General features: G+C 36.5%; 3 protein-coding genes and 1 pseudogene across 3 annotated transcripts; 2 read left to right on the forward strand and 2 right to left on the reverse strand.

Annotated features, from left to right (window-relative positions):
- Positions 1-1,465: 1,465 nt before the first annotated feature.
- LOC113290323 lies at positions 1,466-3,526 on the reverse strand (annotated as a pseudogene).
- A 10,667-nt stretch (positions 3,527-14,193) lies between these two features.
- LOC113286690 (purine permease 3-like) lies at positions 14,194-15,970 on the reverse strand. The gene is made up of 2 exons (XM_026535288.1): positions 14,736-15,970; positions 14,194-14,615 (listed from the first exon to the last, which is right to left on the reverse strand). The coding sequence occupies exons 1-2, from the start codon at positions 15,534-15,536 to the stop codon at positions 14,268-14,270; spliced, it is 1,149 nt and encodes a 382-aa protein (XP_026391073.1). The 5' UTR covers positions 15,537-15,970; the 3' UTR covers positions 14,194-14,267.
- A 395-nt stretch (positions 15,971-16,365) lies between these two features.
- Positions 16,366-16,938, forward strand: LOC113290324 (purine permease 1-like). The gene has a single exon (XM_026539935.1). It carries the CDS (start codon positions 16,366-16,368, stop codon positions 16,936-16,938), a length of 573 nt encoding a protein of 190 aa, XP_026395720.1.
- Positions 16,926-18,046, forward strand: LOC113285341 (purine permease 3-like). The gene is made up of 2 exons (XM_026534247.1): positions 16,926-17,067; positions 17,462-18,046. Exons 1-2 carry the CDS (start codon positions 16,948-16,950, stop codon positions 17,825-17,827), a joined length of 486 nt encoding a protein of 161 aa, XP_026390032.1. The 5' UTR covers positions 16,926-16,947; the 3' UTR covers positions 17,828-18,046.
- The last annotated feature ends 1,807 nt before the right edge of the window (positions 18,047-19,853 follow it).

Raw genomic sequence — 19,853 nt, forward strand, 5'->3', positions numbered from 1 at the left:
CATGTTGAAGCCTTTGGTAGCCGCTATCATCACTGAAACATTTTCCAATATTTCCTTTTTGTTCTTGAAACCACCTGGAGAGTGAGAAGTTTCTTTCTCTGTCTTTTGTTTTTGTATTCAACAAAAGACCTGCAGATTGTGTTGTTGTCTCTACTGATCCCGGAGGAATTTCCTTCTTTTCTCTAGAATCTGTTGTTTTTTCCTCCTCAATGGGTACCTGGATTATTACACGACAATGCATGTTACTTTATAGGATATATTTCAGATGACTCATTACTAATAAGAAGAGGTAACCTATTTTAGTTACAAATCGTGGAAGCAAAAAATAACCTTTAATTACCTGAACTTGCTCGACCTGAAGAGATTTTACTATCTCCATAACACAAATGATCTCTACTTTAATATAACAAACATCATCAATGATAAATCCTTTTTTGGGGTGAAGCAGTTCTCTAAGACGCATTGTTTCACCCAGTATCGACGACTTTGCACGCATTTCGCATTCTGCAACTAAGGAAAACACCAAGATATTGTCAGAAATTCATGTACACCAAAATAAAGAAAACCCTTCACCATATGTTAAAACATATGAAGTTAAAAGAGATTTCTATATACCATATTTTCTGGTTTTCTTTTTATCCTTTTGATTGATAACCGACAAACTGAACTCAATGTACCACGATCCTGTCCCCCAAGGGGCAAGGCCTATTACAAATCGTGTTCCATTCCATCTTGCAGCCGCTCCTTTAAGTGTTTTGTAAGTTCCACGCCGCCCTTTTGGATCAATACTCAATTTCCTTGTTACATAAGAAAAAAAAAACACAACTTAATTATATGATTCCGAAGATTATAAAAAGATGCAAGAAATCGACACATAAACACATATATACCAGTCGACACCGCATGATGCAGAGAAAACTTCAGAGTAATGTGTTTTATTACTCAAACTAGAAAAGTTTTCGATCTTCCATACGTATTTATTGGAACGAGCGGAAGTACTCATGCCTATTCCATTGATCCGAAAACAGATTTCTTTTTTTAACTCTGATAATTTGGCCTAAAATAGAAAGGAAAAAAAAAACTTGAGTTATTTATAGTAGAATTGCACAAAATTGGATTCCAAATGGGATACTGTTTTGTATTCTGTAGATAACTATTTGATACCTAGCGTGGTGGTTTGTGATCAATTCAACAAGTATATAGGTGTGTTTTTTAGAGTTCTTGCCAAACAAGAATTCCTTTGGCCATTAGATTAACTAGGGACAGCATGGTCACGATTAATTTATCATGACTTGGTCAAAATAAATTGTACAAAAGGGTGATTTTAGTGGCAACTTTGGATTGCTTCGAGCATATAATGCTTTGGATTTTTACACTGTTTTTTTATAAGTTTTACAACTTACAACTTCGGCATGAATTGAGCACATTAATATCTTAATTGAATCCCTGGCGCCAGAGCATAGTACTACGGTGAAATTGCTGCAAGTTCATTTGGCGGAGAGGAGGAAGAGGCTTGCTCTAACTGTGACTTGTACTTCTTTGCCATGCTTCTTTCTTTGAATTCCGTGTAGAAGTAAGAGATGAAACCCCAGAGCGAGAGGAAACAACGCGATGCCTTTCTCAGCTTTGAAACTCTCGTGGAAGAATATAACAGCTAGGATCTCGGTAGCAGGTAAAAAGACAGCAGTAAGCAAAGACGTAGAACAGAAGATAACTCCAACTGTACCCACAAAGGACACCTACCAAATGATTGCACTGGCTAAAAAGACACCAGCAAGCAGGTAAAAAGACACCAGCAAGCAAAGACGTAGAACAGAAGATAACTCCAACTGTACCCACAAAGGACACCTGCCAAATGATTGCACTGGCTACGAGCACCACGTAATATTTAATCTTCCGTAGCTCGTACGCTTCTGCTTCTCTTTGAATTACCTGATACATAGGTTACAAATTTAGTATCAGTAGTATCGACATCCAAACATCAATATATGGTTGCAAAGCCAAAAATCCGGTTAGAGAATTCAGAAGATTTGATACCTGAAAGTCATTGGCTGCAAGCATCCCAATGGTGCAGAAAAGAGTAGCAAAAATAGCAATAACAATCTGTAATTCTATCACTAAACTGAAAGTTATGGTTTGTTTTGATTTCTTGTACAGTAACTCCACCAAGGGCAGCAGTAATCCAGTCATCACAGAGGCTACAATCGTGATAAAGAAACCCAAGTAGTAATCTTTGTTAGACTCATTTACGGGTCTATCGCCATTCGAGTGGAGACCAAGAAGTACTGCTCCTACAGACAACAACACAACGGCAGTCACCGAATACCAAGTGAACTTCTGCTTAACAATAAGAATTGGTCACTCTAACCGGCACCACCTTGGACATTACTAAGAATTGGTCAACAACTTGTTTATTTCTTCGTGGTAGGGAGGTGTGGATTCTCTTATATGCTGCTATCTTTTGGGTCACTTGGCAGGAACGTAATAACCGTACTTTCAACTCTAAGGAAAGAAAGGTTGAGGACATCATTAATGACATTAAGTTAAAAGTCTGTCAATGGGCAAGTTATACCCCTTGTATGTCAGGTATTTCAACTACTGACGTGATTGTAAATTGGAGGGAGTTGTTCTTTAGACTCCCTGATCCGTGTTTTTCTGTGTTTGTGTTTGTCCTTCCTGCTAGTCTTCTAGCTTTGTATCCTTGTTTTTTGTTTGGTGGTTAGCTGTTGTTTTGGATGCTAATCTTCTCAATATATCTTTTCTTTATCGAGCAAAAAAAAAAACTTCTGCTTAACAATAAAGGCGAATCCAGCAGTAACGGACAAATGCGTTGCCATAATTAGGGAAGATGTCGATACCGGTAAAAGTAAAACCCTATAAGCATATACATAATCTGATAAGCCAATAAAGAGGCCTATGAAAGCACTAGCTATGAAGAGAGGTTTTGTGATCGTGAAGAGTTTTTCTGGTTTTTCATCTTGGCCATTATTAATACGGCTGCGTTTGAGGAGAAATTTAGAAAGCCTTAGGGGAAGAATTAAGATTGGCCATCCTGCTGTCACTAGACAACTCGAAAACCATATTCGCTTACCACCGTGAATGAAGTAGAGGCGGAGTATTAGTGGACCACTGGTGTAGCCAATTGCAAAACAAGATGCAATTGAACAGTAGCGGGTATGTGTTCATCCACCCTGTTAAGAGTTATGGTTATAGGAGTGGAATACCTGTACTCCAAGCTTATAGATGTTGAAGGTCTTGATAAAAATCATTCAACATGGGCTGCTTTCAAATTTATTGAGTTGAAATCTGTAGGTAGTATCCATGGATAATCAGCATCATTACTAAAATATTATTATATTATGCTCCTGATTATTTTAACGCAGCAGTGCTATGTTTTCTAGATGCCTGACTAATTCAACTGGTTAAGTATTGTAGGAGTGAAATATCGCACATTCATTATGTATGCGAAGTAAAGGTCATCTAATATAAGCGAGGACCATCGCTCATGGCTAAATTGAGATGACATATTTAATGATATCAGCATAGTCACGAGTAAAGTGTGAAGTATAAAGTGTGTGAAGTTGAGCGAATGTATATGAGGATAATAACGCACAGTGATTCCAAAAATAGGGGATCTGTTAGCTGTTATCCACTATGTAAATACCTATATAAAGGGGAGAGTAACCATGTAATGAAGAGATCTTTTAGTGTGTGTTACACAAGAAATTAGGAGAGAGAAAGTTTATTTGGAGAGCAAGTTAAGTCTTTGTATAATCTTGTATCAAATTCTAATGAATAAATGAATGATTACCACCATGATTTCTTAGAATATAATCTAAATTCTTGTATGGATGTAGTTGTAGGATTTCCTGCAACTACATTTTGGCGCTAGAAACAGGGATGAGTGATATACCCTGTTGGTGAATTCGTTTAGAAATCAAGTTTCCAGAATTTTAGATCTAGCATTTTTCTTTAAGCATTTGAGATTTCATCATCAGAGCCCTTCAATTCTTTTAAAAGTAGCTTTTCCTTTGTTAATACAAGAAAGTGGTAATATAATGGTAAGAATAGGATCTACTGTTAAACAAGCGGCGACAGCCAGAAGGATTAAAAGAATTGCTGAAAGAAGAAGAGGTGCAATTCCTGAAAAACCACATGTAGGAGAAAGAGAAAATCAAAGAAATGAAGTTCCAATTGGACCTCAGCGTGCACAAGAGCAGAACAATGATATTGATTACGGTATATTGAGTATTCATACTGCACATACGAATTCTACTGAAGAAGAGGTACAAAGAATTGGATATGCAGGAAGGATTGAAGGAAACAAATAGAATATGACAATTGAAGAACTTATACAAAGATTGATTTCAGAACGACGAAGAGAGGATAAAGAACGTGCGAACTTGATACGTCAGAATGATGATTTAAGAGAACAGAATCTCATATTCAAGAAGCCTACACGATCAAGGTCAAGGAAAAGCAGAAGTTCATCAACACAAAGTCAATCTAATCAAAGAGATGCTAGGAGAGAGCAAACTTTAGGTAATATTGATGAGAACTTACAAGTAGATGATAATCTACAAGATCAACGCGATGAGTGACGCATAGAATATGACCGATACGAGAAACTTCACGAACAACATCGTCTACAAGAAGTTCAAAGGAACAACAGACGTCAAAATGCAGGCGAACGTCATCGCACGCACCATGAGTCAGATAATGATGAAGAAAAGGATCCAGAACAAGGGAGAATTCTATTGCATGGTAGAGAAATATTGAGATATCAATATGCACGGGAAGAAGAGGGTGAAAGAAATAATGTCATTCGTGAACGTGTGAGAGATGAGAGAGAAAGTCGTAGGAGAAGAAGAGAAGAAGCTGAAGAAAGAGAGATACAAGAAGCCATGCATCAGAATAATCATGAGAATAGATTGAGGCAAGCGAGATTAAAAAGACCTATGCGACAGGACTTAGATCAAACTACGAATGAAGAAATTCTTAAAGAAATGACAGAATTAAGAGAAATGATGACTGCGCGAAGAAATGGTGAAAAGAGACAGTTACAGGAAGCAGTAGAGGAAGCTGGAAAAACACCTTTTGAAAGATAAATTCAAATTGAAATAATACCGCCTAAGTGAAATTTACCATTATTCACTAGTATATTTGATGGAAGCACATGCATGCAGTACAACACATAAAAGCTTACAGTCGATCTCTATTGCAATGGGAAAAGAATGTTGCAGTGTTGTGTAAATGTTTTCCTGCGAGCTTGACAGGGGAGGCTCTGCAATGGTTTGAAGGGTTGCCAGTAGGGACCATTAGATCATTCCATCATCCAAATAACGTCTTTTTGGGACAATATATCAGCAACAATATGTCAAGACCAGGGATTGAGACGACATTTGGTCTTCGCAGAAGGATCAATGAGAGTTTGCGTCATCTAACCACGCGTTGGAGAACCATGTGTAGTGAAATGGCAAGACGAGTAGATGAACGAAATCTCATATTAGCCTTTTTCAACGCTCTTTTTCCTACGGATTTATTATATACACAGATCTTCAGGATAAAAGACACCATAACAATGTCAGAACATGAGCGAATTTCAAGGGGAGTATATAGCGCTTGAGGATAAGCAGAGAGATATGGAGTCTTACCAAGTTGCGATACCTAATGCGAAGAATGGGAATGCAAGTTTACTCCCAAGGATGAAAATGTTGTTGCGAGCACATCTCAGGGAAGTCAAGGAAATAAAATTACAGAGGTGGAACAAAAGCTGGTAGCCATGGGCAGTGCAGATCAAGAAGAATTCGAAAAATAATATAAAGAAAGACAAATTCAAAATCGCGGAGGAAATAATAAGATTTAAAGAATGGACAATCCACCAGAAGGTTATAGAGGACAACAACCCTATTACAATAGAAGACAAGGAAATGTAAAAATAATCTGGGAACAAATAAAATCACCACAGTTGAATACTGCAGTAGACAAAATTTGGGAAGCTGTTATATTAATGAAAGAAATTCCTGAGACACATAATGTAGGAGATGAGCCAACACCGGGGATAAGGAGAAAATAATTCTGTGTATATCATCGCTTTCATGGTCACACAACAAGTAATTATAGAAATGTGAGGAAAATCATACTGCCAATGATTGAGCATGGAAAGTTGGACCACTTCTTATTACAGCAGCCACAGAATTTACCACCACCACCAGGAGGAAATACATTTGGTTCGGAAAAAGTAAAGAATACATATGTAATCGAAGTAGGTGCGAAGGCGAAGAACCTGTACTGTAATTCGATTATACATTCATTCAAAAATATAGAAGACTTTCACGACAACATCTTAAGTCGGTTGTATGCGAGATACAATGATGGAAGAGAAATCTTCAAACTTGCGAAGGTATCACCATTAAAGGATTGGAAAAAACAGACCATTTCGTTCAGTGTGGAAGAAACACCAAGAGGAGGAGAACCACACGAATGTTCACTAGTAGTGAGGTTAAGGATTAATCCGAAAGCAAAAGTAGAGGATGATGAAGAAGATGAAGAGAATACTTGGGATATAAATAGAATACTCATAGATCCTGGAACTTATGTTGATATCCTATTTTATCATACATACAAGACTATGGGTGGAAGAGATCACAAATTAATTCCTTCAACTTATAAAATTTATGGCTTCAATAGAACAGTGAATATGCCAAAAGGGGAAGTGACAATGCGAATTCCTCTACATAGCCTTCCAACAGAATTGTATTCTGTGTTGTTGATGTTGAGTCACCTTTTAATGCTCTGATTGGAAGACCATGGATGCATAGTATTTTGAGTGTAGCTTCGACATTCCACCAATGTATAAAGTTTCCTTTACCTCAAGGTTTTGGAATAATAAGAGGAGATCTGAATGAAGGAAAAAGTTTTCAGGAAATTTATATTGACAAGTGCAAAGAGAGAGATGCAAGCGAAGGAACTGGAGGGAGCAGACCAAAGAGGTGAAAGACTAATGGTGGATGTAGTGTCTAAAATTGGAAAAACAACTAAGCATGATGCTGAAGACGAATCTTCTGCGAATAATCACAATAAGCGAGCTAGAAATATTACATCTAAGGAAAAAGAGTGGATCCGAAGGCAGAAGTCGATTCTTCAAGAAAAAAGTAAATCATGCGAGGTGTATCACACCCAGGAGACTAAAGAGATTATGCGAAATAATGTTCTGAGAAGTATCTGCGAACTTAAGGAGATACAAAAGATGAAAGACGCAAGCAAGTAGTATGAGAAGCGAAGTTATTTTTCTTCATAAGTGAGAAATTAATAAGAATTCTATGTAATAGAGTTGTATAACTCAAGAGTAAGTGTAAGGTGAAAAAAATTCATTTTCTTATGATGACATCATGTCAAGAAAAGGAAAATGTAAGACCTTAAACTAAGACCTTAATAGAAGGCAACAAAAATAAAAAACTCTAACTAGGGAGGCTAGGCATCCGAATATGGTGTGCAACCTAGTTCGCATACATGCAAGAGAAAAAAATAAGATCTATCGCACGTCATAGTTGGGGAAAAATTGGTGAACATGACTCAAGTGAAAGTTACATCGACCATGGAACTTGATTCATGGAGATTTGGGGTGAGAAAAAAACGAAAAAGCCCATCCAGGAGACACCTAAATCACTAGATTAAGGTAATAAGATCTTTTCTAAGGAGTGCAGAAACTCGATCAGGGAGCCGAGGTACACGGTTGAGTCAAGAGTGCCCAGGGGGTCTGGAGCGTACCTTGGCACTCTTGACAAGTCCTGACCATGATGCACTCGGTCTGAAGAAAACCCACTTAGGGTGCGGTCTTGTAACCATAAACCATATTGGTGGAGGGATAAGAGGTTGCCAAATCAACTGGTTGTTTTATTACCGGATGGGAGCAGCCAACCTTAACCCGGTAGAGGTAAGCTTCCTTGAAGGGGAAACCAGGGGGAATATAAGGACGACACCCTCCATTATGGAGCTGAATTGTGTCAAAATACGTAAATGTCATGAGGATTTTTAATCATGGGATTATTAAGTCTTGTCATATTTACGTAATAAAAAACCTGAAGAGTTAATAATACAAGAAAAAGATAAGACGAGAACAATGGGTCGATACATTACAGTGTAAAAACTTCCTGCGATTTCGTCGCACAAGAGCAAATAAATTTTGGGAAAAATAAGACCTTTAATTAGGAAGGAAAAATAAGACCTCATGAGAAAAATAGAATATAAATTAACTTTTGTTTGCATGAATAGATAGAAAAACAAGTATGTTGCGAAGATGTTCGCACGATACAAAACATAACTGAGGCAGAGAGGGATACCATGTTCATCAGCCTATCATTATGTACCAATTAACATAGGAAAGAATGGGAATGTAAGCATAAAAATAATGTTACTTTCCCCATATGACAGACTTATGCACATGCAAAAAATAATGACACTCTGCTATTCACAAATAAAATGTAAACAAAAGGGAGCTTATATTAAAGAAGCATTAATGAATACTCAAAAAAGTGCACATTGGAGAAGAAATTTAAAAAGGAATGAAGATATACAAGGATTTACAACAAGCAAAAAAGGATTAATTTTTGCCTAAACTATCTTCATCATTTCGCTCGACATCAAAACCAGCTCCATCATTTCACTCAGCCTCAGAACCGTCTACTTCTTCTTAATATTCTTCATACTCTTCTTCACTATCATAAATGCCTGGAACATCTTCGTTGGGAAGAACATCTTCGAATGTATACTTTGAGAGAGGAATGCCATTATCAACACAGACTTTCTTAACTGCTGCATCACGGGCACGGGTGGCATCCTTGCTATTATTTGAAACAGTGAGGATATAATTCTTCTTTAACTTCTGATATTTGGAGTTGCGCGAAGATAATTCTGTTGGTAGCTTTTCGACTCTCTCAAGATGATTCTTCTTTTCAGCAGCTAATTGTGTCTTTAATTCTTCAATTTTCTCAAGATGGTTCGTCTTTTTCTCTGCGAAATATAAATAGCATATTAGAGTTAAAAAAGATATTATTCTCAAGAAATGACAAGTATGAAAGAGCAATAAATGACCTTCAGGATTGGAAATAATGTCTTTAACCAGTGAAGAATGCTCAGATTCAAGGCTCGCGTTTACGGCTAAACCATTCCTAGCATCATTCAGAACTCTAGTAGTCCAACTAAATTCATCTTCACTTTCTATGAGAAGTTTAGAACGAATTAAATTGCTTTCCTCAACGAGTGCGTTCTTTTCGCTCAAAGATAAATCTTGTTCAACTTGAGCCTTAAGGAAAATTTCTTGAAACTTTTCTAGAGCTTTCGCACCCTTGAGAACAACATCATGTTTTTCACTAATGAGTTTGTTCTTCTTTGTTTCCAAAACCTGAATTGTCTCTTTATTCTCATGAAGACGACGTTTAAAGTTATTGAGTGTAGTCAAAAGGGGTATATGATCCATTCTAAGAGCAATATACTTCAGTCTTATTCCTCCAGATTATGATTCTTAAATTCGTTGGTAGGATAATTGTTTAAAGAAGAATTAAGGTGTTCTAAGAGAATTTCCTCATCAGGAAGGTTAGATGCCTCATCAGAAAGGTTATAAATCCTTGCGAATGTAGAAGAGTAAGAAGTGCGAATTACCACATAAAGCAAGGAAAATGAGAATATTTAAGATTACGTACCAATAAGTTCATCATTCCTTTCTCGGGTCTTGCGGATTAATTCGGGGTTGGTAAAATTCTCAGATTTAAGTTTGGTAGTTTCTTTCTCCATCTTGAGAAGTTTCCTATGGTAATCTGAGGAAACTGCATAAGACAAACGAGCTACATGCGAAAATATAAAGAAAGCATTATGTAATGATAAGAAAGAATAGAAATAATATTAAAGAAAGTGCAAAGATATGAATATTACCGAGGAGCCAATTACATATTGGAAACTGGGATTTGTTGAAGAAGCATCTTCGCGAAGAGATGGATCATCCAAAATGGGAGCATCACAAACTTTTGAGATCATCCCAAAAGTGCGATGTACTTCATCATTATTAATAGCTGATATTGGATCGGAGAAAAGGTTGGATAATTCTTTCATTGAAGAGGAGATTGATGGATTTTCAGAAGCAAGAATATCGTCATCAGTGGATTCAGGACTTGAAGAAGGGTAGAATTCTTTATGCTTCTTGGAAATGTCCGAGGAAGAAGTTTTGGATACAGACTTAGACACGGGTTTCTTGGGTTGCTTCTTGATTGTTACTGTAGTCTTAACACCCGAAGTTTCAACCTGCGCGAATAATTAAGATAAGAATCAGAGGAAACAATATTGTTAAAATTAGATAAAGAATGTTTTTTACTTCATTATCTTGGGAGGATAACACATCATGTGATGTCTTGGCTCTCTTAGCTATATTCTTTGGCTTGAAAACCTGGAATTGAAGGAATGAGAAAATAAGAAATAAAGAAAATAAAGTTATGCTAAATTTAGAGCATTTCTGCGAAGATCTCATACCATTTTCTTATTCTAATTTAGGACAAAGAAAATTTCAAGGTTGGTAAGCAGAAAATTTCTCAGGAAGTGGAAGATCGTAACCATCAGCAGCTTTTCCAGACACTTATGGACCCTCTAAAATAACAGGAAAATTAAGCTAGCACGAATCATTAGACCTGTGAGCAGTTCTATTGGATTTTTCGTTCCAATCAACACCTCGCATAATCTTCTTGTCTTCAGAAATACCATCTTTCCTTCTTAAGCGAATGGCCCATTTAGTTGATTCTTTTTTCATGATTGCAACGTAATAGTGTTTGAAGAAGTTATCAAGAGTATACTCAGCAGGGTCGATGGATTTATCACGGTATGATTCATTTCGCACTTCATAGGAATAAGAAGTTCCTAATCATGCTGCACGACGAGAATATTCCAAAGCTATTCTAATAGCATCAACGCTCAATTGAAATATACCCCTTGAGAATTGATCATCAGATAGAATTTCATAGAATAAGGGGATTTCTGGATTATACAATGGGATATGAAGATTATTCATAGGTTGTCCTAACGAAACGATGATCTTCTGATTAGTCCATTGTTCGGAATTAATCAACTTAAAATTGAGTTTGTATGAATAATCATATTCGGAAGGAAGAGAAAGTGAATAGACTCTTGCGTCAAATTCTTCCTTCAATTTAGTGATCTCTGTTTCCATCTTTTTACCAGTTGGAGCCATTATAAGAATGGGAATGATGGATATATAAGTAAAAATTTTTTTTTTAATTTTGATCAAGAATGGTAAGATCGAATTAATAAGATTATGATCAGACCAATGAAATCACAGTCAAGGTGCAGTAGCAGAGGAAAAGAAAGAAGAAGGTAAAAAGACGAAAGAAGAAGAAGGAAGATATATAAGAAAAATTCACTCTTGTTTTCCAAGATTTTATCTCATTAGTGTGAAGAATGAATGGCTAGAAATAGGAGGTTATAAGGACGTGTCAGATAATGAGTGGTCAAAAAGACACGCGTAAGTTAAGAAAACTCAAATTCTGTAAGTGTGTCGGCAAAACAGAATATGAAAAGATGAACGTGTGCGATATTATAGAATGGAGATTTCTCATATCGCTCACTCTATAAGGAGAACGACATGAGAAGAGGAAAAATGTAGGAGTGAAATATCGCACATTCATCATGTATGTGAAGTAAAGGTCATCTAGTATAAGCGAGGACCATCACTCATGGATAAATTGAGATGACGTACTTAATGATGTCAGCATAGTCACGAGTAAAGTGTGAAGATCTATGTGAAATATAAAGTGTGCGAAGTTGAGAGATTGTATATGAGCGATAGTAACACACACTGATTCCGAAAATAGGGGATCTGTTAGTTGTCATCCATTATGTAAAGACCTATATAAAGGGGAGAGTAACCATGTAATGAAGAGATTTTTTAGTGTGTGTTAGACAAGAAATTAGGAGAGAGAAAATTTATTTGGAGAGCAAGTTAAGTCTTTGTATAATCTTGTATCAAATTCTAATAAATAAATGGATGATTTCCACCATGATTTTTTAGAATATAATCTAATTTCTTATACGAACGTGGTTGTAGGATTTCCTGCGACTACAACTATCACCACTCAAAAATAGAAAATAAATCTACTCCTTTTTTCTTCAGAATTAGATGCCATAACATCTTCATTGTCAAGATTTCAAGACTAACTAATATACCACTTATCTTCATTGTCAAGATTTCAAGACTAACTAATATGCCACTTTTTTTAGTGATAACTTTTGAACAAGCATCTCCTAATCCTAGTTAGCAATTCGGGATTCGTCAAACGTACGGAACGGTAAACGTACGAGTATTATACGGTTTTGTAAAATTCAGATTCGGTCTAAAATTCGGTCAACGAGACGTGATTCGTCAGTAATTCGGAACGGCATACGTACGTGTATAATTCGATTTATAAATGTGAGTTCGGCTCTGAAAATTCAGTATCTATATATAACAAATAATTTGTATTTATAAGGTCATAGACCAATCAAGCAGTTGACTTAACGGATGACTGGTGGACCGTTCACAAGGTGTGTTGGAGCACAACTTGTTTCTCGCCCCCCCGCCAACTTTTGTAAATAAATACGTGTCTTTGTGAATAATTGTTTAAACAATCATTATTTAATTTAACTAGTTCACTAACACGGACCACGGTAGGGAAATCTCTCTAGAAAATTTTCCAAACACGTTACGAGCGTTCCAGAGAAATAAGGCTGACTTATCTGACTGCCATGATAACTATGGATTTATATAAAATGGAAACAAATTTAATAAATATAATAATGATTAATTTGAAAAATGAATACGGTCATTTACATGGATTCATTTGTTTAATACAATAATGGTTAGTTTGAAGGTTTAAGGAAACGATTATTTATGCATATGTGTGAGTTATTTAACGAAAAAATAAACTTAATATGATGATATTAATAATATATACAACATTAGTTATCTAAGAGGACGTCGTATGGTGGTTTAGATGCTTGGTTAGTGAGTTTGAGATCTCTCTCACCTTCACCTTCAAATCTCTTCAGTCGTTTTTGTTTCATAAAAATTACAACACGTCTAATATTCGGTCGTGTATGCTCGGGAGGCAGTAAAGCCCAAAAAGTGGAGTCTTTGAAAAGTAAAAGCTAAAATATTTATGGCGAATTAAGCGAACGTATCATTCGGGATACGTAAAATTCGTGAACGATTCGCAAATAATCCGGGAATGCCACATAATACGCGACTTGGGTTCAGAGTTACAAACGTACGCGAATAAGACGGTAAAATTCGTGATATGGAAAAATTCGCGAATGATTCACGAATCATTCGCGAACTTACTAACTAGGCTCCTAATCCTGAACTAATATAACAGTATTACAATAATTATTGCTTAACATTCTCAATGCACTTTTGAAACCACTTGGAAATTCAGCTTGCAGAAGTTTTCTTTCCTTGAAGACTTTCTAGTTGTCTGTACCATCACCTTTTTCATTTTCAAAGTTTGACAATAACATACATTTAAGTTTGTTTGGCTACGAAAATAAGGTAGTGAGAAGACATATATCCACCGAATGTGTCGTGATCCAACATAATTCAAGAAATTCAAGAACTAGAAGGATAATATTATTAAAATAAAGTGCCGTTTGACGACCACTTGATCATTGGTGGTGATACAATGTATTTTGAATTACTTGTGTTTTGAACCGTTCATATTTCGTAGGTAAATCACATTCAATCCCAAATATTTTTCCACTCAAAAGTGAGGATTGTGTTCACGTAGGAGCCTATGGCTATTAGGTGTATACTATTATGTACGAGTCTAGCATGACTTGAAATTTATATGACGCGCATTATCAGGGCCGGCCCTGCTATACAAGCAGTAAAGCCTTTTCGGGGCCACGAATTTTGTTTCCTACACTGGGACAAAACAAATATTTAGTGGATTATCATGTGCAGACCTGCTAACTATTTTGGTCATTATTTATTGGATTATCATGTATAACCTGCTTTCCATTTTGGTCATTATCATTGTGCATTTTCTACATGCCACTTTTTACTTTTTAGCCTGTGATGATGTTATCCATTTAATTGAGATGTAGAGGAACTGAGACCCTGTTTACAGGGACAAAAAAACAACTTGTACATGACACTTATATCCTACCGAAGTGCAATTTTATTTATATTTTGCTAGGAGTTACATTCAAATTTTCTTGCAAAACAATACCTCTTAAACTTCACTAGGGATTTTTTTGTGGCTAATAGGTACCTTATCCAGATTCTTCTTCTTCTTTGTTTGTCTATATTCGCCATAAAAATAAGAAGCAAAACCCCATACAGACAAAGCTAATGACATTCCCTTTTCAGCACTGAATTTCTCATGGAAGAAAATAATTGCGAAAATTTGTTGAATTGGAATGAGAAGTGTAACAAGAATTCCGGTGAATAGAGATGTTGCGTAAAATATTACACCCAGATATCCTACTATGGATAATTGTATCAGAATGCTTGTAAATACTAACACCATGTAATACTTTGTTTCTCCAAGTCCATACTCGTTCGCTTCTCTGCTTATAGCCTAAAAATGCATAAACAGAAACAAGTAATTGTTACACACGAAGTTTATTCATGAAATTATCAGATTGTATATGATAATTCACAGTGAGGCACATTGAAGAAAGATAAGAATTTTTTTTACCTGAAAATCCTTATTGATTATCATGCCAATTGTGCTAAAAACCGTAGCGAACAAAGAAACTAAAAACTGCATTTGCATCACCAAATCGTAAGTTATAACTTTGCAAGCATTTGCATAGACAAACTCGATTAGAGGCAGCATAAATCCAAGAAGCGCAGCACCACCAAGAGTCATAAAGAAACCCAAGAAGTATTGAGCCTTTGAAACACCAATAGGTTTATCACTACTAGTATGAAAAGCCAAAATAACAGCACCAAGAGTTAACAACACGACCGAATTTATGGAATACGGCGTAAACTTCTGCTTAACAAGAACCAAAGCAAACACAGCAGTAAAAGCAAGTTGAGTAGCCAGTAGTAGTGATGCTACTGAAACAGGTAGATAACTGTAACCAACAGCAAACAGAAAACTATCTAAACCAGTAATAATCCCCACAATAACACTCCAAATGAAGAGTTTACGTGTGAGAAGAAACCCTGGGTTTACATGATCAATATTTGTTGATTGAGATTGTGAATGAAATTTGGATTTGGATTTAAACCATGAAACCATGAGAGGAATTAGAAGAATCGGAAAAGCTGAAGTTTGCAGCCAGCTTGACAACCATTTTCTCTGACCACCATGTAAGTAGTAAAGCCTTAGCATCATTGGACCTCCTACTTGCCCTACTGATAAGAGTATGCAATTCACTATCAGCAGCACTAGTTTCTTCTTCTTTGTTTCTTTCTCTTGTTGATGGTGTTGTTCATGACTGCTGTCGTTGTTTAGTACCACTCTTTTCATGGTGCTCTCGTTTTCCATATTCAAATATGGTTAACTTAGTTGTAGGTTTTGGCTATGATTCTACTAGTTTATTTTGAATATATCTGCTGCAGTTACTATAAATACTGAGCAGCTGCGTCATTGCACCAACTGCAAAGATGCCCTTTAAGACTTTTATTTTGTTTGTATGATCCCCTCAAAGACATTGAATTTTTTTGTATGATTACCTTTTTCATTTTCAAAGTTTGACAATCGCATACATTCAGATCATCTCAAACGGCATGTGGTTCCACTTCATCCTCTTGTTTCAGAGGTTTTGCCAAGAGGGATATATGATGTCTTCCAAGTAGAAAGCATAGCACATTTCCGGTGGAGATACTCTTAACATGTCTGCCTTCTGAAATAATAAGTTGACAATCGTAAGAACAATTTCTTAAGAGTGTGCTGCGTGTGCTACTCATTCGAACATCTTAAATAAATACCTTATTACCAGTTTACCAGTGACATCGTCTGACAGACAACAGTTTTAGACAGACAATTTTGGGGTCTTACGAAAGCGTAGTAGGTCAATGACTGGATGGCACTTTCACAGCCGCCTGGACACTGTTTTCCGTGGTTGTCCCGTAACTATTAAATTGGCCACTTGTCCACTCACCCACGTTACACATGCGGTTGTGACCAAAGACAAGACAAACAATCACGTGAACTTTTAACCAAGTGGACTTGAATTACCCTAATTGTTTTTTTAAAATGACCAATATATCCGGTCAAAGCTCTTAGACCCCACCACATTAGAAGCTCAATTGGCATCATGATGTTGCCCAGATCAGAAGGAACCAAAAAGAGTTTGTTGAATCTGATCAACAAGATGGACTCTATCAAGAGAAAATATATTATGTTGTTCAATTCCGTTTTGTTAGCAATTGGTGCCACTGGCGGTCCACTTCTTCTCCGTCTCTACTTCGTCCGCGGTGGTAAAAGAATATGGCTTTCGAGTGCGCTAGGAAGTGCAGGTTGGCCGATTTTAATCCTCCCTCTTTCACTTTCCTACATCTTCAAACGCGGCGGTGGTGGCGAAAATGGCAGAGTCAAATTTTTCACAATCACACTACCTTTGATCATATTTAGCGCTTTTATCGGTTTACTATTGGGGTTGAACGATTATTTATACAGTCATGGGGTTTCGCTTCTCCCGGTATCGACATCTACATTGATTATGTCTACTCATTTGGCTTTTACGGCTGGTTTTGCGTTTGTTCTTGTGAAACAGAAATTCACTCCGTATTCGACAAATGCAGTTGTGTTATTAACAGTTGGAGCTGTACTTCTTGGTCTTCATTCGAATGGTGATAAACCCATAAATCAGTCGAACAGGGATTACTATTTCGGTTTCTTTCTCACGGTTGGAGCTTCTGTGATCAGCGGATTGCTATTCCCATAGGCGGAGTTGATGTATATTAAAGCTAAGCAAGCTTTAACTTACGGTTTAGTGATAGAAATGCAGATTGTGACGGCTGTGGTTGCTTCTCTCTTTTGCGTTGTTGGGATGATTACCAACAACGACTTCAAGGTACATATATATCAACTTCCACTGAATTTCGTTACTAAATTATTCAGTTCATCGGAGCCTTGAGTTTGTACCGGTAAAGTTAAAGCGCAACAAAAATATGTAATTAAGATTGATATACATGGTGTTTTTTGTTTTGCCTCATTAAACTATAATTTTTGATAAAGCGTTTCGATAAACAATCCCATTTCAAAGATACAGATAGATTCTGCGAATTGTTACTTTTACTTGGTTTAATTAGTCGTAGTAGTGCCCTTCTCTTTTTGAAAATTGTTGCCTTGTTGTGCTTATTGCTTAGATCATCTAGAGATAAATGGTGATCTTTGCGAAACATGATCTTTACATTGCTTGTGTCGTGCATTATGTAATTTGGACGTTGATATTTCAATTGAATTAGGCAATTCCAAGAGAAAGTAAAGAGTACGAGCTCGGGGAGGTCAAGTATTACCTAGTGCTGGAAGCTATTGCTATTATGTGGCAGATTTACTTCGTCGGAACAGCAGGAGTTATCTTCTGTTCAACTTCTTTGCTTGCTGGTATTATCACTGCCGTAATTCTACCGGTTACGGAGATCCTATCTGTCGTGTTCTACCATGAGAGTTTCAAATCGGAAAAGGGTATTGCCTTATTCCTCTCATTTTGGGGTCTCATCTCTTACTTGTATGGTGACTATAGAGAAAACATGAAATTGAAGAAGGCGCAGAAGCAAAGTTTGGCATTAGAGCGAGACGAAAACCTCCCTCCTCTAACCAACTTGCAGTAATTTAATATATGATCATTTGCTTTCGTGCAAAATTTTTGATACGAGTATTAAAAAATTGTGCAATGAGATCGTGTAATTGATTTCGCATTGACTTGGTTGACTATCCGATTCAATGTTGAAAATACATATAAGCCAAACATGTTGCTACCCATATTCTTTGACCACCATATGTAAGATATATATTCCTATCAGTGATGGATCTCCAAGTTATCATATTGATAGAAGTATATATGCAGTTCGTAATTTTTTGCTTTTTGTTCTGTAATTCTTGTTAGCCTTTGGTGTTCTTGAGTAGTATTATGTACGATTAGTAAAATTTAATCGAAAAACCACTCTTCGGGACGATAAACCGATTCGGGGGACTCTATAATGCAAAGGTATACTCCTTGCTGTACCTCTTCCATTGAAAATTAAGAGACAACCTTGGTCCTTAAGTTTTATGGCCATAAGATATTGCATCAAACAATATTCCCAAAGAGTAAGGAGGGACTTTTTATGATGCTCTACAGGAGAAAACAAAAAAGAAGATCAATTATGTGGTATGGAAGAAATTGTGTAGGCCTAAAGAGTAACGAGGATATTAGCCGTAAGAAGTTAATTGAACTCTGAATCATGAACCATTCCCACATAAAAACATCTAGATAAAAAACTCCCGCCTAATATTCTATTTTTTATTTGATCTGTGTAGGAATCAACACTAGTTGTATCCGTCAAGGTTACAAAACAAGGGTTAGGGGTTCAGATATTTATAGCACATAATGAACCACTAGAGAACAAAGTATAAATATAAAAGAAAGTAACATTGCGTTTATACTTATAATATCTAACACTCCCCTCAAGCTAATGCCTCAACAAAGTGCATCAGCTTGCAAACACAAGAACGAAACTGAATAATTTCAAGTCGTTTGGTGAACACATCCACCAACTAATGTGGAAAAGGAACATAAGCAAGTTTGAGGAAGCCACTTTCAACCAAATCACGAATGCAGTGATAGTCTGTATCCACATGCTTAGTGCAAGCATGGAAAACTGGAATTGTAGCTAAGTTGTTGGCGCCAATGTTGTCACAGTAAAGAGTGGCAAGTCTAGACAGAGTAATGCACAACTCTCTAAGTACATACGAAATCCAGAGAAGTTCAGCACTGTCACTGTTAAGAAATTATACTCTGCTTCAGTACTGGAGCGAGGAATAGTTGGTTGCTTTTTAGAGGCCCAAGAAACAAGAGAATTGCCTAAATATATGCAGTAACCACTAGTAGACTTGCGAGTGTCAGGGAACCCTGCCCAATCAGAGTCAGAGTATGCAATCAAAATATCACATCGTCCAGCAGAGAGATTAATACCAAATCTAATACTACCCTTGACATATCTCAAAATCTTTTTTACTAGTTGTAGATGAGAAGTAGTGGGAGCATGCATAAACTGGGAGACATAATTAACTGAAAAACACAAATTAGATCTCGTGAGAGTGAGATACTGCAAACCTCCAACTAGACTTCTGTAGAACCCACCATCATCAAGAGGATCACCATTGTATAAAGATAATCTTGGTCCTGCAGCTACAGGGGTACTTGTAGAACTGCATGTAAGCATATCATATTTTTGTAGTAACTGAAGAGCATATTTTTGTTGTGTAATGAGAATATAAGTAGAAGATCTATAACATTCAATGCCAAGAAAATAGTGCAAGGGGACCAATTCCTTCATAGAGAATTCTTTGCTCAAAACAACTACAAATGAGTCCAACAATGCTGAAGAAGAGCCAGTAAGTATGACATATAAAAGAAGAAGCATCTGATACTCACCAGAGTATAAAAAAACAACGAATGATCATTGACTGACCTCTGAAATCCATGGCCTTCAAGAAAAATACTAAATCTCTCAAACCAAGCTCTAGGAGCTTGTTTAAGCCCATAGAGAGATTTTTTCAAAAGACAGACATAGTCAGGATTGAACTCATCAACAAAACCCTTTGGTTGGGCCATATACACATCCTCTTTGAGAAAACCATGAAAAAAAACATTTG

The sequence above is a fragment of the Papaver somniferum genome, chromosome 6 (assembly GCF_003573695.1).
Source record: "Papaver somniferum cultivar HN1 chromosome 6, ASM357369v1, whole genome shotgun sequence".
Lineage (NCBI taxonomy): Eukaryota > Viridiplantae > Streptophyta > Magnoliopsida > Ranunculales > Papaveraceae > Papaver > Papaver somniferum.